The sequence below is a fragment of the Mastomys coucha genome, unplaced genomic scaffold, assembly GCF_008632895.1.
Source record: "Mastomys coucha isolate ucsf_1 unplaced genomic scaffold, UCSF_Mcou_1 pScaffold23, whole genome shotgun sequence".
Lineage (NCBI taxonomy): Eukaryota > Metazoa > Chordata > Mammalia > Rodentia > Muridae > Mastomys > Mastomys coucha.
This window is the reverse complement of record NW_022196906.1, coordinates 96,675,290-96,699,671: the sequence shown is the minus strand read 5'-3', so window position 1 is coordinate 96,699,671 and position 24,382 is coordinate 96,675,290. Positions and strand designations below refer to the sequence as shown.

Below are 24,382 nucleotides of genomic sequence, written 5' to 3'. Positions count from 1 at the left end.
ATGTGGCCACCCAGCCTAGTCTCATTGGCCAGCCCAAGTTCCAGTGAGAGAATATGTCTCAAAAAATATAGTGGATAACTATCCGGAGGAACAGCACTCAAGATGACCTCTGGCCTCCAGTTGTATCCCCTACACACACACACACACACACACACACACACACACACACATGTGCATGCACATCCATGTATGAATGCATACATGTATACGCACACACACACATGTACACACAGCAGTAGTAAAGCCCTTAGGGCAGGGCTTCTTTTCCCATGGGCACCATCTCAGAGGAACAGCAGCCTGCTCCCTTGGAGATGGTAAGCACTGAGCCCTGGAGCCCAGAGGAACAGAGAAAAGCAGTGGGCAGGATGTGCTGAGAAAGTCTGCTGCTCCCTGCCCTACAGGGCAGTTGACAGCAGTTGGATCCTTATGCAGGATCTTAGGAACAAGGCACGGACACCCTGTAGTGGGTGGTCCTGGCCATCACACCCTGGATAGAAATAGGGTCTTAGATTTTTTTTTTTTCGACACAGGGTTTCTCTGTGTAGTCCTGGCTGTCCTGGAATTCAGTCTGTAGACCAGGCTGGCCTCAAACTCAGAAATCTGCCTGCCTCTGCCTCCCAAGAGCTGGGATTAAAGACATGTGTCATCACTACCCGGCAGGTCTTAGATTTTTTAAAAGATCATTAAGCTCATCTCTTCAAAAATAATCATCATGAATAAGGGGAGGATCCCTGAGTCAGAGTTCTTAGCTTTTTCCAAGGGCTTGAGCTCACGTAAGAGATCACCAAGTATCTCATCATTTCTCAAATCATATACCTGGGGAGTCTGAGAGCTTTCCCAGGCTGCTCACTGTGGTTGGGGACATGGCTCACTTAGTGAAGTGATGTCTGTCCGAGCAAGCATGAGGACCTGAGTTCAGATGATCGGCACACAGAGAGAAGCTCAGGCATGGCAGCATGCACCTGGAATCCCAGCACCAGGGAGGCGGAGACAGGCCAACTCCTGGAGCTCACTGGCCAACAGCCAGTGAAATAGGTGAGCTCCAGGTTCAGTGGGAGATGCTGTCTCAAAGAAATACAGCTAAGAGTGATTGAGCATCATCTAACATTGACTTCTAGCCTCCACATAAATGTATGTATGGACACACGTGCACATATGCACATATGAACATACATATAGACACATTTATACATATTTACCTCACACACAAATTTTAAAAAAGTTTTATAGATTTATTTATTTCATATGTATGAGTGTTCTGCCTGCATGTATGTGCATGTGGCATCCTCAGGGGTCAGAAGAAGGCATTGACTCCCCTGAAGTGAGAGTAATGGATGATTATAAGCCACCACGTAGGCCCTGGGAGCTGAATCTGGATCCTCTTCAAGAGCAAGTTCTCATAATCACTGAGCCATCTCTCCAGCTCCACATTTTTTGTTTGTGTATTTGTTTATATTTGTTTGTTTGTTTGAGATGGGGAGGTCACACTATGTAGCTCTGGCTGTCCTAGAACTCATTCTGTAGACCAGGCTGACCTTGGACTCACAGAGATCCATCTGCCTTTGTCTCCCGAGTGCTGGGATTAAAGGTGTGCATTACTATATCTCCAGACCCCACCCCCAAACACACACAAAGTTTTAAAAATAATAAAAGTCCTGAAATAAGACAGAAAAGTGGCACCCTTTGCAACCACTACAGAACTCCTCTGAAATCAATCTGCCCATCCAAGGCTGCCTGCCTCTATACTGCAGGGCTCCTTAGGAGAAAAGAGAACCTTTATCAACAGGAGTTCAGTCTATTTCCTGTCTTCTCCAAGGCAGAGCCCTGGAAGGCGCAAGTTCATTAGAGCACACTCTCTAACCCCAGTAGGACACAAGGGGTCTGGTTCTATCAGTTTTTACAGGACTGGGCAGTGCTAACTAGAAACAGGCTGGCCTCACCCCTCCCAAGGTTACCCGACCCCACCCTGGCAGCACGAGAGTCAACCTTCTGACTCATGCTGAGTTTTATATCTGCAAAATTCCCGTCCTGATTTCTGGATCCCTCCGTGGTTTTGCAATATAGGAGATTTTGTGTCAAGAAATTAACTTTTCCTGGGATGTGACCCATGGACTCAGGCAGGAATGGAGCAGGACCGGAGCAGGGATGTTCTTTCCAACATAAAGAAATGATAAGTGGCTAGCACGATAGAGGTATGTCAGCCATTCCGATCTGATCGGCACACATGCTCGCGTAGGTTGAAATGCCACATGCTGTGTAAGTATACGCGGTTACTATGTGTCATTACAATGAAAAACACTTTAATATACTATTTTATGATTCTTTGGGAGCTTTATACAATGTGTTTTCATTATATTCACTCTCATACCATCCCCCCAGCTCTTCCCAGGTCCACCCTCACCTTCCCATCCCTTCATGACTTTGTGCTCTCCTTATTCATACAACATTATCTTATAAAGCATTATTTTATAAGAAATAATTAGTATATTATAATCTGGGACCCAAAGGCCCTCCAATGAAATCACTTTCATTCAAAATGATGAATCACTTGGAGAAACTCAAATGGATAAGGCCATGTTACTCAGGCTACTAAAACTCAGGGGCAGGATCCAGGAAGGACAGGCAAGACCAATGGTGGTTTCCAGTAACAGTAGGTTACAACAAAGAACTCACAGGGCAAAAGTGTGTTCTTAGAAAGGCTCATACTTGTACAGGGAAGGAGTGTGTTGGTGTTGGGCACGTGTGTATGTGTGTGTGTGTGTGTGTGTGTGTGTGTGTGTGTGTGTGTGTATTGAGACTGTAACTCTCTTCCCACACTGCCTTCCTTGTCATAGGAGAGTTCTAAAAGAAAAAAAAAATGCTACTTGTCCTGGGCCTAAGGGAGCAGGCTTGCTGTGTGCACAGGAGCTGGCACCCAGAGCATCAGACTCGTTTCTTTAGTGGTTAGGAGAAAAAATGATGACAGCTTGCAGCACTGGCTTTAATATTTAAGGAGGTAGGCACTTCACTAGCACCTTTCCTTGGTTGTGAAATAGAAGTTATTGCTCACAGATTTATTCCCCAGGCTGCCGGGGAGCTCTTTGAAGAAAACCCAGAGTGGTTAGCAGAGCCAACATCAGTTCATCAAAAGCCATTCATGCCTCCTCCCCCACACACATTTTCTTTGTTAGTGGGGCTCCTTAGCCAGCAGAAGCCATGGCATGACTTGACTGAAGGCAGCCTGTTGACAAAGTCTGTCACTATATCTGCTAGGTAAGATAGGGACCCGTATCTGGAGTATCTTCAGGGGGAGCCAACTTTCTGCATACTTGAGGTGGAAGGGCTATGTGTCTGTCACTCTGTGTGCTCTGTCCTGGGGACACAGCTGGTAGGCCTAAGAACTACAGGGGATACTGTAGAGACAGGAGAATGGCCAATAAAACATCCTGAGGGCTAAAAGGTTAAAAAAAAAATTAGACCCAAGGATAAAAAAGCAGGGCTTCAACCAAGGAGAGTGACTCTTACAGGGATAAAATACAAGGCTTGGCTTCAACCAGGCAACAAATAGATAAGGTAAGGCCTGGCACTCGGGAGGCAGAGGCAGGTAGATCTCTGAGTTCAAGGTCAGCCCCGTCTACAGAGCAAGTTCTAAGACAGCCAGGGTTACACAAAGAAACCCTGTCTCAAACAAAACAAAACAAAACAAAACAACAACAAAACCATCTGTGGTGTTGAGTTTCTGGCTATTTTGATCATGCATCCACAGCTTAAGCCTGCTTTAGTATCCTCAGGTCCAGAGGGGAAACTTCTCTGCCTTTTTCCTGGGGAGACCCTGAAGCCCTGCAGCCTTATTTTCTGAGGTCCAAGGAAGATCCTTCAGCAGAAGAACAGGCTCAGCCCAGCTATTGGATGGCTGTTCCTGAAGCTGGGGACTAACAGACTTGGTTAGAATAATTCTAGGAGGGACTAGAACCCACGGGAGGTAGTACCAGGAGATCTAAGGAAGAGAGTGACTTGGCACATCAAGGGAGCCAGGGGGATTCATACCCTGGGAGTTCAGCTCTAAGGGTAAGGGTAAGCCTGGGCTTACAGAACCACCTAGCACAGGGCTTGGGAAACTACTAACTAGGGTAAGATCGGATGGATTCCCTGCCCTGTTTGTGCCCATGAGTTTTACAGCACACACCTACACACTTTGGTCTCTACTCCTATGGAAACTGCTGTCCCCATAACAGTGCTGATGAACAGCTTCAAAGTCTCTGGGGTTGGCAAGCTGGAAATATTTGCTACCTGGTACTTGAATAAAAATGTCTACCCATGGCCTAATATGGTTTCCAAACACTTCAGCCACTAGAGCTCTCTATAAGCTTCTGGGGGACACAGAATACGACCCAGACATAAGCAGAGCTCTTGAAGGATGGGTATCTGGGGGATGAGGGAGTTCTACTCATCCTTCTCCTCACTTCTACCCCAGGCGAGGGAGAAGACGGGAAGGGGATATCTGGAACAGTCCAGAATACCCACAAGCCTTTGCTGACAGCTAGGTCCTGGGATGTGGGTCAGTCGTCTGTTGTGTTATTTCCCTCTTTTCAACGCTTCCATCTTCTCTGGTTATGGATGGTGCAAGCATGGAGTTCTTAAAATTCCCTGGTCGTGGGAGAAAGAAGGTGCCCACTGCCTAGGTGTGCCTGGGTCACCCATGTCAAGCCTTTCAGTCACAGGAGGTGTCTAGGCAGTCAACAGCCTTAGCCTCTCCAAGTGCGGGAAGGGAGATAGAGGGTGCTTTTCTGACTCCCTGGGCCTTCAGGAGCCCACTACCTCCTCTAGTGATGGCTAACGGCTTCTTCAAACCCCAGTCTACCGTGGGAGAGTGACTGTTTCCTAGGATGCCCAAAGCCACTAGAATAGTAGGAAGCCTTTCCTCTCTGCCTTGAATGACAACTTCCCCTGCCATTAAGGAGGCCTTCCCCTGTCCTAGGTAGGACTGGGACGGAGTCTACCAACCGTCCAGGAAGAGTGACTCAGTGGAGGAACAGGAACGAGCTTGTCTCTAAGACACTTGCAGAAGGCTCACTACCCGGCCTCATTGTTGAACGAAGAAAATGGCTGCATAGTTCCCAAGGGCCGAGAAGGCAGAGAGGAGCCAGCTACACGTAGCCACCTCCTCTTGGAGGCCTAGGAGAATGTTTTCAATTCACCTGACTTGCCCACAACACAGATGCTCTGTAGTTATAATTTCAATCCTAGTAAGCCCTTATAGAAGACACACAATCCAGAACTTTTATTTATAAGCCATATGGCTAGATTGGGCGGAGCTATACTAACGTATTCCCCAGCTATAAGGCCCCTCGTTTCTTGCTGTTTCTTCTGGCCATGCGGTTCTGATCCATGGCAGCTTCCTCCTCCCATATCTCCTTTTTCTCCCTTCCTCCCCTCTTCTACCTGCCACCCCCCTCCCTCTTGAACCTCCAGTCCCACCTTTCTTCCTCCCCTGCCTAATCACAGGCTCTAACCTTTTATTGACCTGTTACACTGGGGAGAAAGGTTCACATGGCATCCCTTGAATACATGAGGATCTATCTGCTTGTGGAGGTGGGGTGGGCAACCACATTTTGAGGAACCAGTATTAGCGTTAGAATACAAGCAGCATCAGACCCACCCACTACAATGCTCTAAGAACCAGAGAATGGACAGCCTAGGCCAAGAGCTGGTGCCTCGAGAGGGGCTGTCTCTCGTGCCACTGCAGTGGAGACACTTGTTCCACCAGCCTTAGAGTTCTGACCTTCTCTGACGCTTGGTGCAGCAGCTGGGCGCCTACAATCATCCCTTCAGGTTTATATCTCTCCTTTCCTATACCATGACTTTAAGAGGGTCCGCCTCAAACCGCATTTGCTCTCAGCCTACTCATCTGTTCGGGACTGTCTTTCTTTCAGTCGAGTTAATAGCATGCATGTGTTTTGTGATATTTTCCTCTCTTGTATTTGTTTGTTTGTTTGTTTTTCTCCACCCACTCATTTCAACACACACTCTCCCTTTACTCCTTATGAATATCCTATCTCAGCTCTCCAGCCAATGGCCACATGCGTGTCAATCCACATCCATGACACATCCACCTGTGTCTCCTCATGTGCATGCTCATCCCCCACATCCTTACCCACACACTTCTTCCCACATACGTGTTCGCTTCACCCTCCTTCTTCCTTCCCAGGTACCCCCACCTCCTCACAATCCCCCTACCTCCCTACCTTCACCCCTGCGTCTACACACTCCTGCCTCCAGTACCCATCTCCACATACGCAGCTTTCTCTCCTCTCCATGCCCAGCCGCCTCCCTACCTCATCCAACGTCTGCATGTAGAGAAGCTCTACCATGCACACGCCTACGTGTTACAGGCACACTAGGGCCACCTGCATACCATGCGCCCGTCCCTCATTTCCCATGGCTTCTGGCACCTCCACTTCACACCACAGCTGGGTATTTACCACAGAGCCACCCGAGCTCATGCTCCAGAGTGATTCTGCCTGAGGCCGGGGCCTGGTTTAGAAGATGGACTTAGCTCGGGAGACTGAGAACTGAGGGAGGAAGAGTTGACGTGACCCTGGACCCCAAGGCCCTGCTTTCCATGTTTTGCATCTACCCATCTTCCTGGGGACATCACTGAGCACACAGCCTAGGGACCAGCAGCCTCAGACATCAAGGGCTAGGAAGGGCTTCTTCCCTTTCTTTTCTTGATTGCTCCCAAAATACAACACTTCCCCTCCTCGTTTCCTGCTTAGCCTTCAAGAAACTTCCTGCCCTGGCAACCATTGTCCTGCCTCTGCCAGGCTGACTTCCAAAAGGGCTAGACAGAATCTTTCACAAGGTTACACCTAGTCCTTCAAAACACTGCTTTCCAAAAGTCCCCTCTCTTCTCTCCTAGGGGAACTGGTCTCACACTGGCTTGTTTCCCATCCACAAAAGCCTCTCTGTACCTTCTAGACATGGGCTTGGATAGAGGCTTTGGCTGGGTAGCTAAGTCTCTTCTCTAAAGGCGCCAAGGCACATTTCCGGACCCCACTGACATTTAGAAAATCTAAACATCCATAAATGTCTGCATGGACTCTTTTAAATTGGCAATTAGTTGTAAAGGTCTTTGTGATTTCCCACAACGTTCAGCCTTTCTTCAGTCTTCTCCCCCACCCCCCCGTCCCCCGCCGGCCTCTGAAGATCATAGTTCCCCTTCATTTCCCATGGTCATTTCTGGAGCAGCTTTGCTCCAAGGGGAAAGAAACCAGCAAATACTCATGAGGAGAGGAGTGGAGCAGATACTGATCAATGACAGATTTCAAATGCCACAGCAAGGCAAATAAGTTTCCCTGGTAGCCACCGTGAGCCACGCTCTTAACGTCTATTTTTCATTCCGGGAACACAGAGTGGGAAGGAGGTATTGTTGCTCCTGTTTTTACAGATAAGGTTCAGAAAATGAGGAGTACCTCCCCCAAGAGGAGTTGGTGAGTGAGCGGCTGAGATGGGGTGTGAGTGTCAAAGTCCACGCTCCGCCTACCAAGGTGAGTGAGGATTTATCCTTCCCTACACTGTGACTTTGAGAGGCTCCATCTCAAACTTCCTTCAGCCTGCTCTAGGAACCAGTCAGAACAGCAGCCCAAATTCTCATCCACATGCTCAAATGAGGGTATACCGGGGAACCTAGCATGAAGACTGAGCTCTGTGCTGTCCCCGGCACCTAACATGAAGACTAGAGATCACCTGCAGGTCCTCCCATGCTATTCAGGCCCCAGCAAAGCACTTGTCAAAGGACACAGTGTGCGTTCCTACTGGGGATTCTGAGTGGCTACCTGTTCACTCAGTTTCCTATAAGCCCTTTCCACACATGAGCCCTTACCACATGAACAAGAGCCACCACGTCACCATCACTGCCTATGCCAGCCACTGGGCTAAATACAAGGACATGGGCCTTTGTGGCCACTGTAGCCTTACGGGGAGGTGTGTCTCTTTTAGACCCTCCTTAGGTACTGAGACTTAAAGCAAGGATAAATGGTCCAAGGCTGTAGTTTCCATTAGACCGTCTCAACAGCCAGTCTCAGCCTTAGGACCTACCTGGCTCCTGAAGATAGTTCAGACACACCAACGTTTGGGTGTGTCACATCTAAAGAAATATGTCGCCTCTACTCTGATGACCTTGCATAATTCAAAGTTGAAGTTCCCACAAGAACACATTGGATGTGGAGTCACGATCACAATTTCTTCCCTGAAATGAGACTTGATGAATATTTTTATCTGTACATATTAACATACCATATTTCCATATTGTGTCGGCACCTAGTACACGGCCCAACCGAAGCACACAGAGTGACTCCTGGGCCAAGGTCCTCCTCCTCTTATTGCCTGGCACTAGAAAGGTGCCCCGAAGGCAGTCTACCCATGAACATTTCCAGCTGTTGTTTGAATTTCAATCAAAGCGAGTGCTACCCTGCTGTTGCAATCAGAATGTGCACAGGCAGGAGGAGCAACAACGGCCCAATTTCTCCCCCCAGCCTGTGCACACCACGGTCCTGTCAGGCAAGCCGTGCTCTTTCTAGTAGTCTCTCTGGGGCAGGAGCATCCGGGTTAAGACGGGGCTGGTCGAAACTCCCTGTGACCTGAGCTTTGTGGTAAAGTCCAACTCAATCTGAATAGCTATCCCTAATAAGGAGCAGAGTGAGGCCATCGCTAATTTCCCTCCCATGGCTACATTGTGCAAAGCAAATGCCATGGGCTGTGGGCCCAGGCCGCGGGGAGCCGACCAGCCTGGTGTGTGGTGTCTGGCAAAGTGCCCTCCCCTCAGCCTGGCCCTAGTGCTTCAGGATCCCTTGCAGATCTCATTAGCCCCGTCTTCATGCATCAAAAAGGTCAGGTCCTGATTCTCCCTCAGAGCTTGTTTTCAATGCCTCGTCCAGATAGAGGGGAGAAAGGATAGGGCAGGACCCACAGGTTTGGGTCTGTCTGTCTTCGTTCTAGGCTCTCCTGAAGCAAGGCTCAGGGTTTAAACAGTCAAGGACTGCGACACACCTGTGCAAATGACTAGTGCATCGGGAGGAAGGAGGGACAGTTCCAGAACCTTGCAGACACTTCATCTGTAGACCCTCCACCCACCCCTGCTTCTAACCCTCCCCACTCCACACTCCCCGCCCCCATTCAAACCAACTACCCATCTCCAGCACAGGCCTCACAGCCCATAGAGGAATTTCCTCTGCCATTCTAAATGATTCACCTCTGGCACTTACGTCTACTTTTAGAAGAACCAGGTGTTCAAGTAAACAGGAATCAGTTACTTGCTGCTCAGCATATTCCTGGGTGGCTCACCCATCCTCAACCAACAGCACACAGCTCTACTGCAGTGAAAGAAGGATGAACAGTGGCAGTGTGGGCCCTCACTGCTGCTCATCATGAAGCTATAACCTCCCCCCACTTCTCTCAAGACAAGGGCAAATTCATCCTGAGCTAGCAAGTTGATACAAAGTTATCTTCAAAGCAGCAGTGATCTTGGAGCGCTAAGTCCAGGTAAGGATGTAAAACGGGATGCTGCCCTGTGGGGCCATGCCACTAGACAGAAAGCCTAGTAAGGTGGAGTGGATTCAGGAACCCCGGCAATTATCATAACTGAGAACTGTAGGTGTTTAAATCTACTCCTGATCAGGTTCCTGTTTCTGGAACACAACACTCTATGGAGAGGACTGTGACAATCGGTCATGTAAGGACAACACCTGAAGCCCTTCCACATGCCCATGAGGGAGGCATCCCTAACATCTCACCACCAAGCCAATAGAAAGCGTCTGCCTTTAGATCCCACCCCACACCCAAATGTTTATAAGATCCTATGTACCATGAATAAAGGGAACAGTTATTTCACTAAAGATCATCTGAGAGAGCCTGTTTCATTGAGTTGTAACACTCCAGGGAAGAGGAAGGGTTTTCTCTCCTGTAGCTTTTGTCCCTGGAAGCTGCTCAAGCCTACCTCAGCCACTTCCTGCTCAGCGACCCCTGACCTTGGCTCCTAGATGGCCCCTGTGTCCTGCCTCCTGCCACTGACCCCAGGGCAGTGTCAGCTGTGGAAGAGGCCTGGCACCTGCCTTACTCTGGCTCCCTCTCAGAGAGCTGCCACTCTTTGGTCTCCTCGGCTGATCCAGCAGGACCAGAGCCCTGCAGGTGCCCACAGATAGCACCGGGTACGCAAACTGGCACTAGTCCACATCCACTCCCAGTCTGCCCACATAGAACTTACGTAGGGGGAAAGTCCCACAACAGTTTGCTCCAGGGTCACATGATAGAGCACACAAAGGAAGGACCCACCATGAACATGAGCAAGCGGGCACAATGAAGGGGATGGGGCCACATTCTTAAAGCTTGAGCTACTGGAGCAATACTAAAAAGACCACATACATAAATATATTTAAATACTTGAAGACATCGAAGAAACATATCTATCTATGTATACATATACCAGTAAAAAAGTATTAAGAAGTCACAAAATTGGGGCTGAAAATTTTGAAAATAAATCCTATCTCCTAGAAATTACCAAAACAGAGGGAGCTCTTAAATTTTACATTACAGAAGGGTTTGGTTCTGATTTACAAAGCTAGAGAGAGACTCACAGAATGGGAAGGCAGACTTCAAGGAAATCACTAAGAAGATGATTCAGAGGGACAGACAACCCACTGAAGCTGCAGTGAGGTTGAGATGAGGGTGACTGACATGTATATCCACACAAAAGTTCCAGAGAGAAGGATGAAGAAAGTCAGGAGCATTTTTGACTGACAAAATTTTAGAATTAAATAAAAATTTCAGTTATATATCCCAACAACCCCCACCCCCACTCCCCCAAAAAACAAACCTGAAATCCCACATTAGATTAGCCCACATTCAAACATGTTATGGTAGCAAAAAGATGAGAAGAGAGATCAACTAGAGAGACTAAAACCAGGAGGCCTAAAAATAAAGGGCTGATAATTAGACAGATGGAGAAGGTCCATTAAGAAATGCCAAAAGACAAAGATGTGCTGTCTTCAAAGTTCTGAGCCGGGATAACTACTCATTTCATAGTTGATTGCAGCTAAACCAATTAGAGAGCAAGGGCAAAAGGAAGATATTTTCTGACATTTTATCACTTCAAGAGCTCATCAAAGTAACAACAAAGGATCTGTCTCAGGAAAAGGGAAACATTGTAGCAACAAAGTTGGTTACCTCCCCCCCCCAAGAACAGTGAACACAGAAACCCATACCCTTATGGGTAAATATTAATAGCCTGAGCAGGGTGGGGAGGGTAAGCTAAGAGTGTCCACAGGAGTGGGCAGCAATGATGGACAGTGAGCATTGAGGCATCCAGGGACTATGTATTCATCATCCTAGAGCCTGGTCAGCCATCAATCAGTGTTGACACAGGGCAGCAGAGAGCCAAATTATTATTTATTTACTTATTTTTGTCTTTTTCGAGACAGTGTTTCTCTGTATAGCCCTGGCTGTCCTGGAACTCACTCTGTAGACCAGGCTGGCCTGGAACTCAGAAATCTGCCTGCCTCTGCCTCCCAAGTGCTGGGATTAAAGGCGTGTGCCACCACCTCCCGGCTTCAAATTATTTAAGAGTGAGAGGATTACACATAATAGGCGTGCCAATTGATTATGGATTTAATGCAGTCCCAATCAAAATTCCAGAAAACTATTTTTCTTTTGAATATAAACAATTAGATTTCAAAGTATATGTGTGTGTGTGTGTGTGTGTGTGTGTTTAATAAAACACTAGAGAGGGAGGAGCCTGCAGTACTGGCAAAGGTGACACCCAGATCCATGGGGTTGGAAAAGAAGTCCAGATATGAACCCACAGACACAGCCAAGTCTCTTCTCTGTGTTGGCGGTAGAACTCAGGGTCTAGTACATTTTGGGCCAGTTTTCTACCACTGACCTGTAGCCTTAGCCCAAGACAATTTATCTGCTATAATGGTACAAAATTATGGTATGGTGAAAAGACAGTTTTTGTAATAAACTGTGCTGAAAAAGTGACATTCAAACAGAAAAGGAAAAACTTGAGCATCTATAAATAAATGGTTAACTCAAAACAGATTGTAAGCCTACATGCAAATATTAAAAAACAGAGAAACCCCATGAAAGTGCATAGAAAATCTCTCTTTTGGGGTCAGGCAGAGGTCTTAAGTGGAGTATCAAAAGAAGGAGTCATGGAAGTTAAAAATAAGGAAAAATTGAATTTTGTCAAAATTAAAACCTCTTTCTGTTCTGGAAGTGATATATAGTCTGTTAAAAAGAATGTGCATGATGAGTTAGAGACTGGGAGGAAATATTTGTAAAGCTTATATCAACAAAGAGCTATCTACAATTTGTATAAAGTCTCAAGCTAAACAATTTAAAACAACAATTTACAATCAGTTAATGGGTTGGTAGGGAAGAGAGCAACATTTTCTCCAGTGGGGATGCCCCTGGTAAGGTGCTCATGGTCTTATAAACAAACCCTCACTTACATTCCTTTAATCAACCCTAATGAAACTCACACACACACACACACACACACACACACACACACACACACACAAATGAGAAACAGTAGAAAAGAAACAGGATTAGTAAGGGTGGGAGAAAAAATGTGAATATGATCAATGTACATCATTGTACATTGCATGTGTATGGAAATGTCCCAATGAAACATATTACATATAATTAATATGTGCTAATTAAAATAATTAAAAAATGAGATGTAAATAAAAGTTACTTTTTCATAGATACTTCAGTACTAATCAATACCATGGGTTATTTTTTGTTTTTTGTTTTTTTAAAGATTTATTTATTTATTACATGTAAGTACACTGTAGTTGTCTTCAGACACTATAGAAGAGGACATTCAGATCTCATTACGGATGGTTGTGAGCCACCATGTGGTTGCTGGGATTTGAACTCAGGACCTTCAGAAGAGCAGTTGGTGCTCTTAACCACTGAGCCATCTCACCAGCCCCATCAATACCATGTTTAACCACATAAATTCTTTGTCTATTTCATTCTGCCACAAGACATCCCAAGACAATGCAGAAGTTTGGCTCACAGAAAGAGCCCCTATCTGAGGGTCAGGAGACAAGACCTCCCCTTCTTCTCTCTCTTATTAGATACTTGAACCATGAAATGATACCTGGGTACTTGAATCATGAAATAGTATCTGGGTACTTTCAATTGTCAAGACCTAGGATGTAGCCATTTCTTCCCAACTGAAACATTCTCTTCAGGTTAGAGGAAGAGGGGGACTCTTAAGATGAAGGGAGCTATAGAAACTTGCATGGCTTAGAAGTTCATGAAAATTACAAGATTTACAAAGCTTCCTCCAAGGTCATACAACTCAGGAATCAATTGCTGGGAAGAGGAGATTCTCTGTTAGAGTTACCTACAAGTTTCTAGGAGGCTCCAAAGATACAGCTTTTGTGAGTCTTCACCTACCATGGGCGTTCCTTTTGGTGATGTGGTTGCCTTTGAATTACTCATATTCCTACAATCTCTTACCCATACTCCTATAATTAACTTGAATAAATTTATTGGCTCACCAACTACAGTTGAGTAGAATTTGGCTTGTTATAGTGTCTTATGTGGAGTGAACAGACATCTGTTCAGGTTTCTCCAGGAGAAGATACATAAGACCTCATACTATAACGTTTTTCTGCGCTCCACTAATGTCCTAGCATCAACGAGTGGGCCATTCAAACAGTATGAAAGTTGAAGTAAAATTGACAGGTACAATAGTCATGGGACATCAAGAAAACCCCCCAAAACTTCGTGCCCCACACTCTGAACCTCTTTTCTCTACGCCTCTGTGGGTTCTGGCTCTAGGCAGGTGGAGTTTGGATTGACCCTGGCACAAAGCACAAGGAGTTGCGGGGAAAGGCTAGCAACCACACCTCAACAGCGCTACTTAGTACTTCTGTATGCTTCAACAGGTTCAGCGCTTCAGATGTGGTCTGCGGAGGCACGGAACTACTCAAGTCAAGGACAGTCTCCAGAGGGATAGGGAAGAAGGTGACTCAGATCAACCCAGGAGCACCACCACCCGCTCTGCACCGTGCTCACCCTGCCTCAGCTCCTCAAGGCAGGAGTCGGGGCCACTCACCAGCAGTGGCCGACGTGTACTGATAGGGCTCTGACAGGAAGTGTGGGAGGGTGAGGACAAAAGCCCCTGCAGCCAGGAGGAGACCCCCTATGCCGATCATCCGTGGGCGGTTCACCCGGCTGCCAAAGTAGCTGACAAAGATGATGAGGATAGCGTTGCTGATCTGCAGAGGAGAACAAGGGATGCCGTGAGACTCAGGTCCCACCCTCCTCCGGCCCAGAGCAGACCCATCAGAGCTCACCTAGGGAGAACAATCAGGGAAGGGGCTTCCTAGTCTTAGCGCAGTCCCTGACAATGCCACGCTAGCCTTGCCCAGATGGTCCTGCTCATGCTGTAGATTCAGAGCATCGGCTTTCCCTCGGTCATCAGAAGCCCATCCCAGACTCAGCTTTTTGGACCAGCCCAATGAAATTATCTGAAAACATGAAGAACTAATCTAAACATTGGGCATCTATTACACAAACCTGAGTGTGTATGTAAGGGTGCAGATGTCGGCAAGTGGGTGTGCTCACATGTGCGTGTGTGTGTGTGTGTGTGTGTGTGTGTGTGTGTGTGCTTCTCTCTCTCTCTCTCTCTCTCTCTCTCTCTCTCTCTCTCTCTCTCTCTCTCTCTCTCTCTCTCCTCCCCCCTTCCTCTTCCCTCTCCTTTTGAGACAGAGTTTCTTCTTGGCCTGAAGCACCTGCCACTACTACATCTGGATTTCTAAATGTAGGTTCTAGGGATGGGGCAACTCAGGTCATAGTGTTTATAATCAGCACCTTAACAACCTGAGCTTTTGCCCTAGCCATTCTAGAAAATTCTTCTGGGGCAGAAATCCAAAGAAGCCTTCAATCCTGGCTGGCTCCTAGAGTGGCATATATTTTTAAATTAAACTCCTAATTTGAATGGGGTCCAAAGAAATGGACTCAGGGACTCTGGACTGAAAGTCAGAATAACAAACAAGCAATGATCATGGCCCCAAGCACCATGCAGCTACTCTCAATTTATACTTCCTGCTGGGTAATTTTTTTGTCAACTTGACATGACCTTGGGTCTTCTGGGAAGAGGAAACTCTAATCGAGGAAATATCTCTATCAGGCAAGTCTTCCTTGATTAATGATTAATGTGGGAGGGCTTGGCCTACTGGGGGTGATCGCATCCCTGGTCAGGCGGTCCTGGGTTGTAATTCAGGCAAACTGAAGGAAGAAGTGAGCGAGAAGCTGTCCTGTATGATCTCTGCCTCTGCTCCTGCTTCAGTCCCTGCCCTGGCTTCCTGTGATAATGACCTAATATGGAAGCATAAGCTACATAAGCCCTCTCTTCTCTAAGATCCTTTTGGTCATGGTCTTTATCAGAGCAACCAAAAGAAAACTAGAACTTGACAGTCAAACACTAAGTGTCATATCTCCATCCGTGAAGTCGGGAGGTAACCTGAACCACGGAGGCCCATTTTACATTGTCTACACCATCCTAGAAGAATCTTCTGGAAGGAAGGGCTTCTGCCCCCAGTAACTCTGCATCTAACCCAGCTCCCAGCCCCATCCTAAATTCTTCAAAACAAAGGACAAGGGCTGGACTGCTGCCCAGTCCTGTCCAGTGCGGACTTCAAGAATCCTATGTTCCTGATGCTCCATAGAAGGGATGTTTCCTTGTGTCCACCGCTTTTGTGTCCACCGCTTTGACCCTGAATGTCCTTCTTCCCCCTTGCCACCTTCTCATGGAGCCTACCGTCTGTCTATTAGAGATTTATTTCTACCCTTTTATTTTAACGTTTTATCTGTCTGTTCCTTTCTGCCTCCCCAGCCTCTAGGACAGTGTCTAACCCAAAGTTGGTGCTCAATCACATGTGTCAAGGAGCATGACTGACAGACGGAGACTGTGGCACCTAGAGGAGGGTCTGAGAGTATGTGAGGTGTATGCGGAGGCAGCCTGGCTTTAGCAGGGAGCCCTCCAGCTTGAGGGTTCTAGAACATTCTGCAGCAGGTATCCAGCGAGAGGGTAAGGCTTCTTTTTGAGCTACTTGGGTTTCATTTCTTTCCTTTTTTGCTTCTCTATTATTTTTTTCGTACGTGGACTAAAATTTTGGATCATTTCAGTGGTCAGCTGACTCGAAAGGGCATGTGCGTGACCGATGGCGGAGGGCTCCAAAACAAACTGAGGAAGAAAGGTCTGGGCGTGAGGGCCTGCACTCATCTGCAGAAGCCAGGGTTGTTTTCTCTGTGGGTTACTAGACCTGCTCAGGTACTGGCTATTCCTCTGAAGTTTTTCTTCAGCAGAGGAGTGCCTTTGAGAAAGTTATTCATTATTTTCCCATGTAAAGCACACCTCAAAACTGCAGTTGTTCTAGCCAGGGAGAGGACTCCAGGCCTCACCATCAGAGTACCGTTAGAACAGCTCCATCTACTTGCTGCTGTTAAACATTCGCCATCGGATAGAGAGCCCATTAATAGCACACTCTGCCCTTCCGTGTCTCAAAACCGAAGAGCTCTAGAGACCAGGGGTTGACACCTAGGGATCTAAGGACCCAGCCCACCTTGTCTGTCCATCCTTCAATGTCACCTGGGAGTGGATAATAGGAGCAGCTGCTTTCCAAGGACAAAGATACCCATGGCTTCTCTGTTCGCACCCCTCACCTGCCTTTGAACTGCCATAGGCATTCTGTGCCCTTTCATATCACCTGGGCCCAGGAAGGCTTTGAGATTGGAGCTCCAGTCTGTACTCACCACATACTCAGATGGCCTCACCCATACCTGCACCAGGCTGGACTCTCTTCACACACCCCTGGCTACACACACACACACACACACACACACACACACACACACACCTGGACACACACACATATTCACTCACACACCGCCAGCAGCAACAGCAGCCTACAAACTCCATGTGTTCCTGGACCACAGCTTTATTCCAAGTATCCAATGATACAGATAAAAATTTAGGTGTGGGAATCACAGTTTCGGATCCTCTTGACTGCTGTAAGAGAAAGTCTATCCTGTATGCTAGATCGCAATTGTTTAGTCAAGGAGCTTAGAACATGGTGTGAGAAGAATCCAGAGGCTGGGTCTGGATTCACCAAGAACTGTGGGTGACTTGTGATACATCCAAAGGCCAGGGCCAGGCTTTGGTGACATACGTGTCAAAGGTTTGTTTCCTTGCTGTCTGTTGTCTATGAGGACAATATTAAATCAAAGGTCAAAATTTAGGGGTGGTGTTCTGCACTGGGAAGAATAACCCCAGCCTCTGTTATACACCTCTCAGAGGTTAGGTCAGTACATACCATGGAAGAGTGTCAAGAGCTGCCCACTCAGGTCTGGAGAGACGGCTCAGTATTTAACAGCACTTGTTGCTCTTGTAAAAGACCCAGGTTCAATTCCCAACACCTACATAGTGGTTCACAGCCAATCATAACTCCAGTTCCAGGAGATCCGATGGCTTCTCCTGACCTCCTCAGGCACCAAACATCTATGCGCTACACAGACATACATGCAGGCAAAACACTCACACGTACAATAAGCAGATCTGATTTTAAAAGTCCCTTAAAATAAAGGGCCTCCCACTCACCTCATTCAAACTGGAGATGAGACCAGAGGAAGAACTGGAGAGCCCAAAGCGCTTCTCGATAGTGGTGAGGCTGCTCTTGAAGTATGCACTGTAGAGCAGTTGGCAGAGCTGTAGGAGGCCATGGCAAAGCACGAAGACCTGGGTGACAGATGACAGGCCTGTAAGGTCTCTGCCCAGTGTCCCAGGTACCTGCCCAGCCTCCCATCCAGGGTTCTCTGGGGCAGTTAGCACAGTCTCCTCATGGAAAACTTCATGGATAGTTTTGAGGGTTGAAACGCTATCAGATACCACATACCCCACCCCATGAGAAACAGTCTGAAAGTACTAGTCATTCCTAGATTTACCAGAGTTTTTTGAGACCCTGTCTCTTGTCTCCCAAGTTGGCTTGACATTCTCTCTGAAGCTGAGGATGGCCTTGAACTTCTGACCCTTCTGCCTCTACTCTGTGCTGAGCTCACGGGCCTGTGCTACCACATTCTGTTTCTATGCTGTGTTGGGGGTTGAATGTAGGGCTTTGTACATACCGGGAAGCACTCTATCTCATGAGCTATAATTGTCCCAAAGAGCCCACTAAAACCATGCAGAATGCCACCCCCAAGCAAGGTCCCCACTTAGACAAATGTCAAGGGCCTTTGCCACCTTGAGTTGCTCCCTCATAGTATCATAATTTTATAATGGACTGCTAGTTGGTCTTCCTCCTGTGCCCTGAGAGGGCTGAAGGTCGTTCTCTACTCCATCTGGACCTCGGTTTGGATGCTCCACTTCTCCTGGCATGCCCTTCATTCCTAACTTCCATCCTCCAAGGCCCAGGACGTTCAAATGTCTCTAGGAACTGGGTTTGACAGAGTCCTCCAACCACCTTCTTAGATGAATATCCTCATTCTATCTTACCGGGTTCTATCAGGGCTATCTTGGCCTCTTACCAAGAACATTACTGACTGGTCATGCTCCTCTCTGGATGGATGCTCAAGGCCTTGGAGAAATGCCCAAAGGTTAACTGTCACTGTGTCCCAGCTGGTCTCACATGCCTTGTCCTATGTGTACTGAGTACATGTGAGTTCCATACTGGACAGGGTTAGATATCATCTTGCAATATGGAGGAAGTATTTGATGGTGTCCTCAGCTCCAGGCTGTGTCCTCCTGGGGTCTCAGCTGTTGCATGAACAGGCACCAAGCCACAAGTCCCACATCCTTAAGCTGTGCTTGGACGGTTTCCTTTGGGTAATGTTCTTCCTCCAGGGAAGGGTAGGGTGCTATTATGTTTCATACTCTGCCAAAGTTATTCCCTGAATTGAAGGGCTTGTGTCTGAGAAGAGCAACTGAGTCTCCACCTTCATTGTCATTTCCCCCCAAAACTGAGCTGGTTTCACTGCTGGGGCCTCCCTCCAACCTGTGGAATTTCCTAACTGCTAGAACAGAGCCTTGGCAAGCCAACTTGAGGCTTCTGTGACAGAGTCCAGAACTCACTGCATGTCCATCAGTACTCACGGCCTCTAAATTCAAGAAGGCCACAGTAGTCAGGAAAACAGATACCTCTCCAAACTGCTGCCTGCCTCTGAGGCCCAAGAACCAGCTTCCTTCTCAGCAGCAGCAGCAGAGAGCCTGCCAGGGGCCGGAGGAATCTCTCCAGTCCTGCCTCCCAAAAAGTGTCTCCTGTGTTTCCTTTCATTGGCTGGAATACTTTCAATATTTTTAAAGTCATTTATTTTATGCATATGAGTACACTGTAGCTGTCTTCAGATGCACCAGAAGAGGGCATCAGATCTCATTACAGATGATTGTGAGCCATCATTGCAGTTGCTGGGAATTGAACTCAGGACCTCTGGAAGAGCAGCCAGTGCTTTTAACCGGTAAGCCATCTCTCTAGCCCCTATTTTTAATATAGTATGATAAAATATTTTTTGAGAATGAGTTTGTCCCAGTTCGTTTTCCAAAACGGAGAAACAGTGGTCATTGCAGAAACTCAAACAGGAATCTGAAGCAGAAGTCATGAGAAGCATTGCTCTCTGACTTTCTCAGACTCATTCTCACAGAGCTAGCTTGCTTACATAGCACAGGATCACCATCCCAGGGGATGACGCAGTCATTGTGGAATGAGCTCTCCTATATTACTTCACAATCAAGACAACCCCTCACAGACATGCCCACAGATCAACTCCATAAAGACAATTACTCAACGAATATTCTTTTTGGGGGGGGGGATGATTCTAGGCTACATCAAGGTGACAAGTGATGCTAACTATGCCAGAGAATATTAGTTAAGATAGGATAAAGGTGTTGGTGATGGTATTGGTGTTGCCAGGGAAGTCTCAAAGGACATTCAAGAAGGGACTAGATCAAAGACTCCCACAGAAGTTGAGCTGTCATTGACTCTAAATGGAAGAAAGTACGGAAGCCAAGGAGGCAAGGCCAGAGGTGAAAAGGGAGCCCAAGAGAAGCATGGTGTGAGAAGGAAGGACAGCGGGTTCAGAGTTAGTATACTTTAGTTTCTGAGTGTTGAGTTTAGAGACGACCCATCTCCCTTCCTTTCAATTAGTAATGAATTAGTAGGCGTGAGTAATTCCTACCAACTTCCTCTGTTGTCTCCTGAGAGGAAGACGGGGATGGTGGGAGAGAAACTGCCTCAGAGCTTTTCCTGAAAGATACGCCTTTGCTATTTCCAGTAAGTACTGGATTTCCGCATCTTTACTTCTGGGCTATATTGAGGACCCTTTCTGTGTCCCTTTGCCACAATGCTCACGTCAGCGATGGCCACTGCAGCCGTGGCCAGACAGGGTCCCTGATGGCTCTGACCAAGGTGCTGATGTGGGTCTGAGCCCCGTCCTTCAGGGGACACAGCAGATGGAGACAGATGGGATGTGCAGCTATATAACAGCAGGAGAAAAGGCAGGGGAAAGAGAAAGTCACAGAGGGGTGGGTTGGCAGAGCTTGCTGGAAGGGGCCACTCCCAAGGTCACAGGCACCAGGCCCTGCATACCATTTCATGAGGACAGAAGCAGGAGCCCGTGTCCTTGTCTGCTCTGACTTACCAAATAACTCACTCATAACCTACAGGAGAAATGATCACCCACCAGTGCAAAAAAGTGGTAAGTACTACCTTTGGAAGAGGGTATGGCTTGAGCGGACACGTAGATTGACAGTGGAGAAGTGGGGGCATGCTAGCTGCATTACAGCCTCTCTCTACTTCACTTAGGACAGCCATCCTGGTGTACAAAGGTTTGGGTTTGGGAGTCAAACAGGTCTAGGTTTGGATCTTGGCTCTGCATGGACCCTTTGGCTACCTCACCCCTAGTAATGAGCTTCTTCTCTGAGGCTTTCAGTTCCGTGCCATGAGAAGCAGAAGTTGCATGTGCTACATTCAAGGTGTTACAAAGATGGCTGGCTCCTCGCCCCACACACTCCAAATCCAGTGGGATTCCCAGGAGAAAAATATATGGAGGTTGGTGCGTACTATAGCCCTCCCCAGGAAAATCTGCAATTCTGTTAGCATGTCAAAGGTTTCATTAAAGACCTGTTCAGCTTTGTTCAGGCCAGTTCCTCCCATATATCGTGTGTGTGTGTGTGTGTGTGTGTGTGTGTGCGCACACACGTGTGTATGCGCGAGCCTACATGCACACATAACACATGAAGATCTGAAGTTAGCCCCCAGGTGCTATTCCTCAGAAGCCACCTGCCTTGTCTTTTGAGACCTGAAGCTGGTAGGTCAGGCAAGGCTTTGCTGGCCATGGAGCTCCAGGGATCCACTGTGTCTACAATACAACCCTGGGCTTACAAGCACACAGCACCACACATGTGAGCTGGTAGGTCAGGCGAGGCTTTGCTGGTCATGGAGCTCCAAGGATCCACTGTGTCTACAACACAACCCTGGGTTTACGAGCACAGAGCACCACACATGTGAGCTGCTCCAGGGATTCACTGTGTCTACAGCCCAACCCTGGGCTTACAAGCACACAGCACCACACATGTTTTTTACATGGATGATGCAGATTGAACTCTGGCCCTTCTGCTTTCGAGGCAAGTTCTTTACTTGCTTGAGATCCCCAGAACCTGGCCCATCCTTCTTTACCTATGAGAAGCTAAGTGTCCCATACTACTCCATTTAACAAAAGAAAGAACACTCCAAAATGCTTCACAGAGAGATAAGGAAAGGTAAACAAAGACACACTACAAGGACTACAACACTTCCCATCTCCTCCATCTATTCTCGTTCCTTTCCCAGGCATTCTTTTCCTTCTATGGATTGTACAACACACAAGATTTCTTCTTTATTGATAGTTCCCTAACAAGCTCAAGACTTCCAGGAGAAAACATGAATGGAGTTTTTTTTTTTTTTTTTTAGAACGAATTATCCCCCAGTGCTTGAAGCAATACCTGGTTCAGAGGAAGCAAGTGAAGCATCATGTCTTCAATAACCTATGGTCTAGGATCTTCAGCCATCCGAGGAGCCACTCAGGGCACTGCAGGTTCACTGCAATGACCAATCTCTGTCATTTTTAAAATTCACCTTTGACGCGGCTATAACCTGTGAGCAAGGTTCAGCTGTCCTCCTTCCTTCCTTGGCTCCCTCAGAATGGCTCCTGAGTATTCCAAACCCAAACCTCAAAAGTTAAAGATTTGCAACTATGTATACAGGGACACTCTGATGTGGTTGATGTGGTCTATGTTTTTATAGCGGTGATATTTATACAGGTAGGGTCTGTACTTAAAGTCTGTGCATTTTATTATAAGCAAACTCAATAAAGCCGACTAAAGGAAAATTCCCTTGAAGACAGAGTCACAGGCATGAAGGTTTTCAAAATAATATCCTGACACTTTGAAGGGCATTCCACAAAGTTTTCTGGTTTTGTTGTTGCTTTAAAGTATGAGCATTGACAACATTGTGAGAATGTTTGTTTACTCAAGGGCCCTATGCTGAAAGGTTCAAAACCCATGTAAATATTTAGATTTGTGTGTGCATGCTAGTCCAAGAAGAGACTGGAAGGAGACACAGAGGGAGGGAGTGTGTGTGTGTGTGTGTGTGTGTGTGTGTATGTGTGTGTGTGTGTGTGTGTAATTAACCTGGCACTCTTTTTTTTTTTTTTTTCAAGACAGGGTTTCTCTGTATAGCCTTGGTTGTCCTGGAACTCACTCTGTAGAATAGGCTGGCCTCGAACTCAGAAATCCTCCTGCCTCTGCTTCCCAAGTGCTGGGATTACAGGCATACGCCACCACTGCCTGGCTACCTGGCACTCTTACATCTCACAGAGGAAGTTAGCAAAGGCACCCCCTGCTGGGGATGTTCTTGCAGGGCTGGATGTGACGGAGACTCTCAGACATCCAAATGTACAAGTCATGCTCACAGCTCCATTCCTCAAGACCCATTCCTCAGTTCAATGGATGGCTGTGAGCCTCTACATCTGTATTAGTTGGGTACTGTCAGAGCCTCTCAGGAGATAGCTATATCAGGCTGGCTTGTCCTTCCTTCAGTCTCTATTCCATAGTTAGTCTCTGCAACTCCTTCTGTGGGTATTTTGTTCCCCCTTTTAAGAAGGAAAGTACAGGGTCTCTAATGAAAGAGTTAGAGAAAGGACCAATGAAGCTGAAGGGTTTGCAGCCCCATAGGACGAACAACAATATGAACTAACTAGTACCCTCAGAGCTCCTAGGGACTCAACCACCAACCAAGGAGTATACATGGTAGGACTGATTGTTCTGGCAGCATGTGTATACTAGAGGATTGCAAAATCAATCATCAATGGGAGGAGAGGTCCTTGGTCCTGTGAAGGTTCTGTGCCCCAGTGTAGGGGAATGCCAGGGCCAATAAGTGGGAGAGGGTGAGGTGGCAAGCATGGGGAAGGGGGAGCCAACAGGGGTTTGTTCTTATTGTTTTTGTTTGTTTGTTTGTTTGTTTGTTCCTGGGAGGGGAAACTGCGAAAAGAAAAATCACATGACATGTAAATAAAGAAAATATCTAATAAAAAAAAATCAGAAAAAAAAGACCCATTCCTCATTCCTAACAAATGTAGAGGGTGTGGCAGGGAGAGTAAAGGAGCAAGAAGCAGAGAAAATGAAGTGGCCATTAAAGACCACAGGAAGACTGAGAGGATGCCCATGACGGAAGAGAAAGGTCTGGGGCCCAAGGCAAGTTTCAGTGACATGCAGAGGACAACTGTACAGTAAGCACCCAGGATGAGGGACCCCTGAGAACTCAGGACAAATGGGGAGGGGTCAAAGGACGCCCCAGACACAGATTTGTTTGGTCGGTTTTCATTGTCATGCTCATGATTCGCTTTTTTTTTTCTCTAGATATTGGAGCTATAGGGTAACTGGCTTTAGACCACAGAAGTACTGGCTGGCCCTGAAGCTGCTGGGCAGGTCTGACACGTGAACCCGTCGGGTGATATCCCAGCTAATGGCTGCTCCTGCTATCACCCAGCTCTGACTTTGTGGACACAGCCCTCAGGGGGGGAGGACTTTCCCCTCATGAGCCCTCATGACCACTAGGATGTGACATCACTGGGGTGGTTTGGACTGGAGTTGGTTAGCAGGGTAAAAAGTCTTAAGCGGCCTGAGAGTGGCCTGACTGAGCATCTGATGACCTTCCAGTGTTTCTAGGTGGCAGCTCCCTATGTCCCAAAGATTGTCATGGTGGACTAGAATAAGCAGTCCTTCCCAAATGATGGAGGGAGGGAAGGAGGGAGGAAGGGAGGGGAGGAGGGAGGGAGGGAAGGAGGGAGGGAGGGAGGG

At 47.3% G+C, this 24,382-nt stretch overlaps 1 protein-coding gene across 1 annotated transcript in view; it reads right to left on the bottom strand.

The window, feature by feature from the left end:
• The window catches only part of Slco2a1 (solute carrier organic anion transporter family member 2A1), an 84,084-nt gene that overhangs the window by 21,297 nt on the left and 38,405 nt on the right, over positions 1-24,382 (bottom strand). The window contains exons 2-3 of the mRNA XM_031343411.1: positions 17,657-17,794; positions 14,111-14,273 (exon numbers count right to left, since the gene is read on the bottom strand). Coding sequence (XP_031199271.1) covers positions 14,111-14,273; positions 17,657-17,794 — 301 coding nt within the window. The remainder of the gene's footprint in view (positions 1-14,110; positions 14,274-17,656; positions 17,795-24,382) is intronic.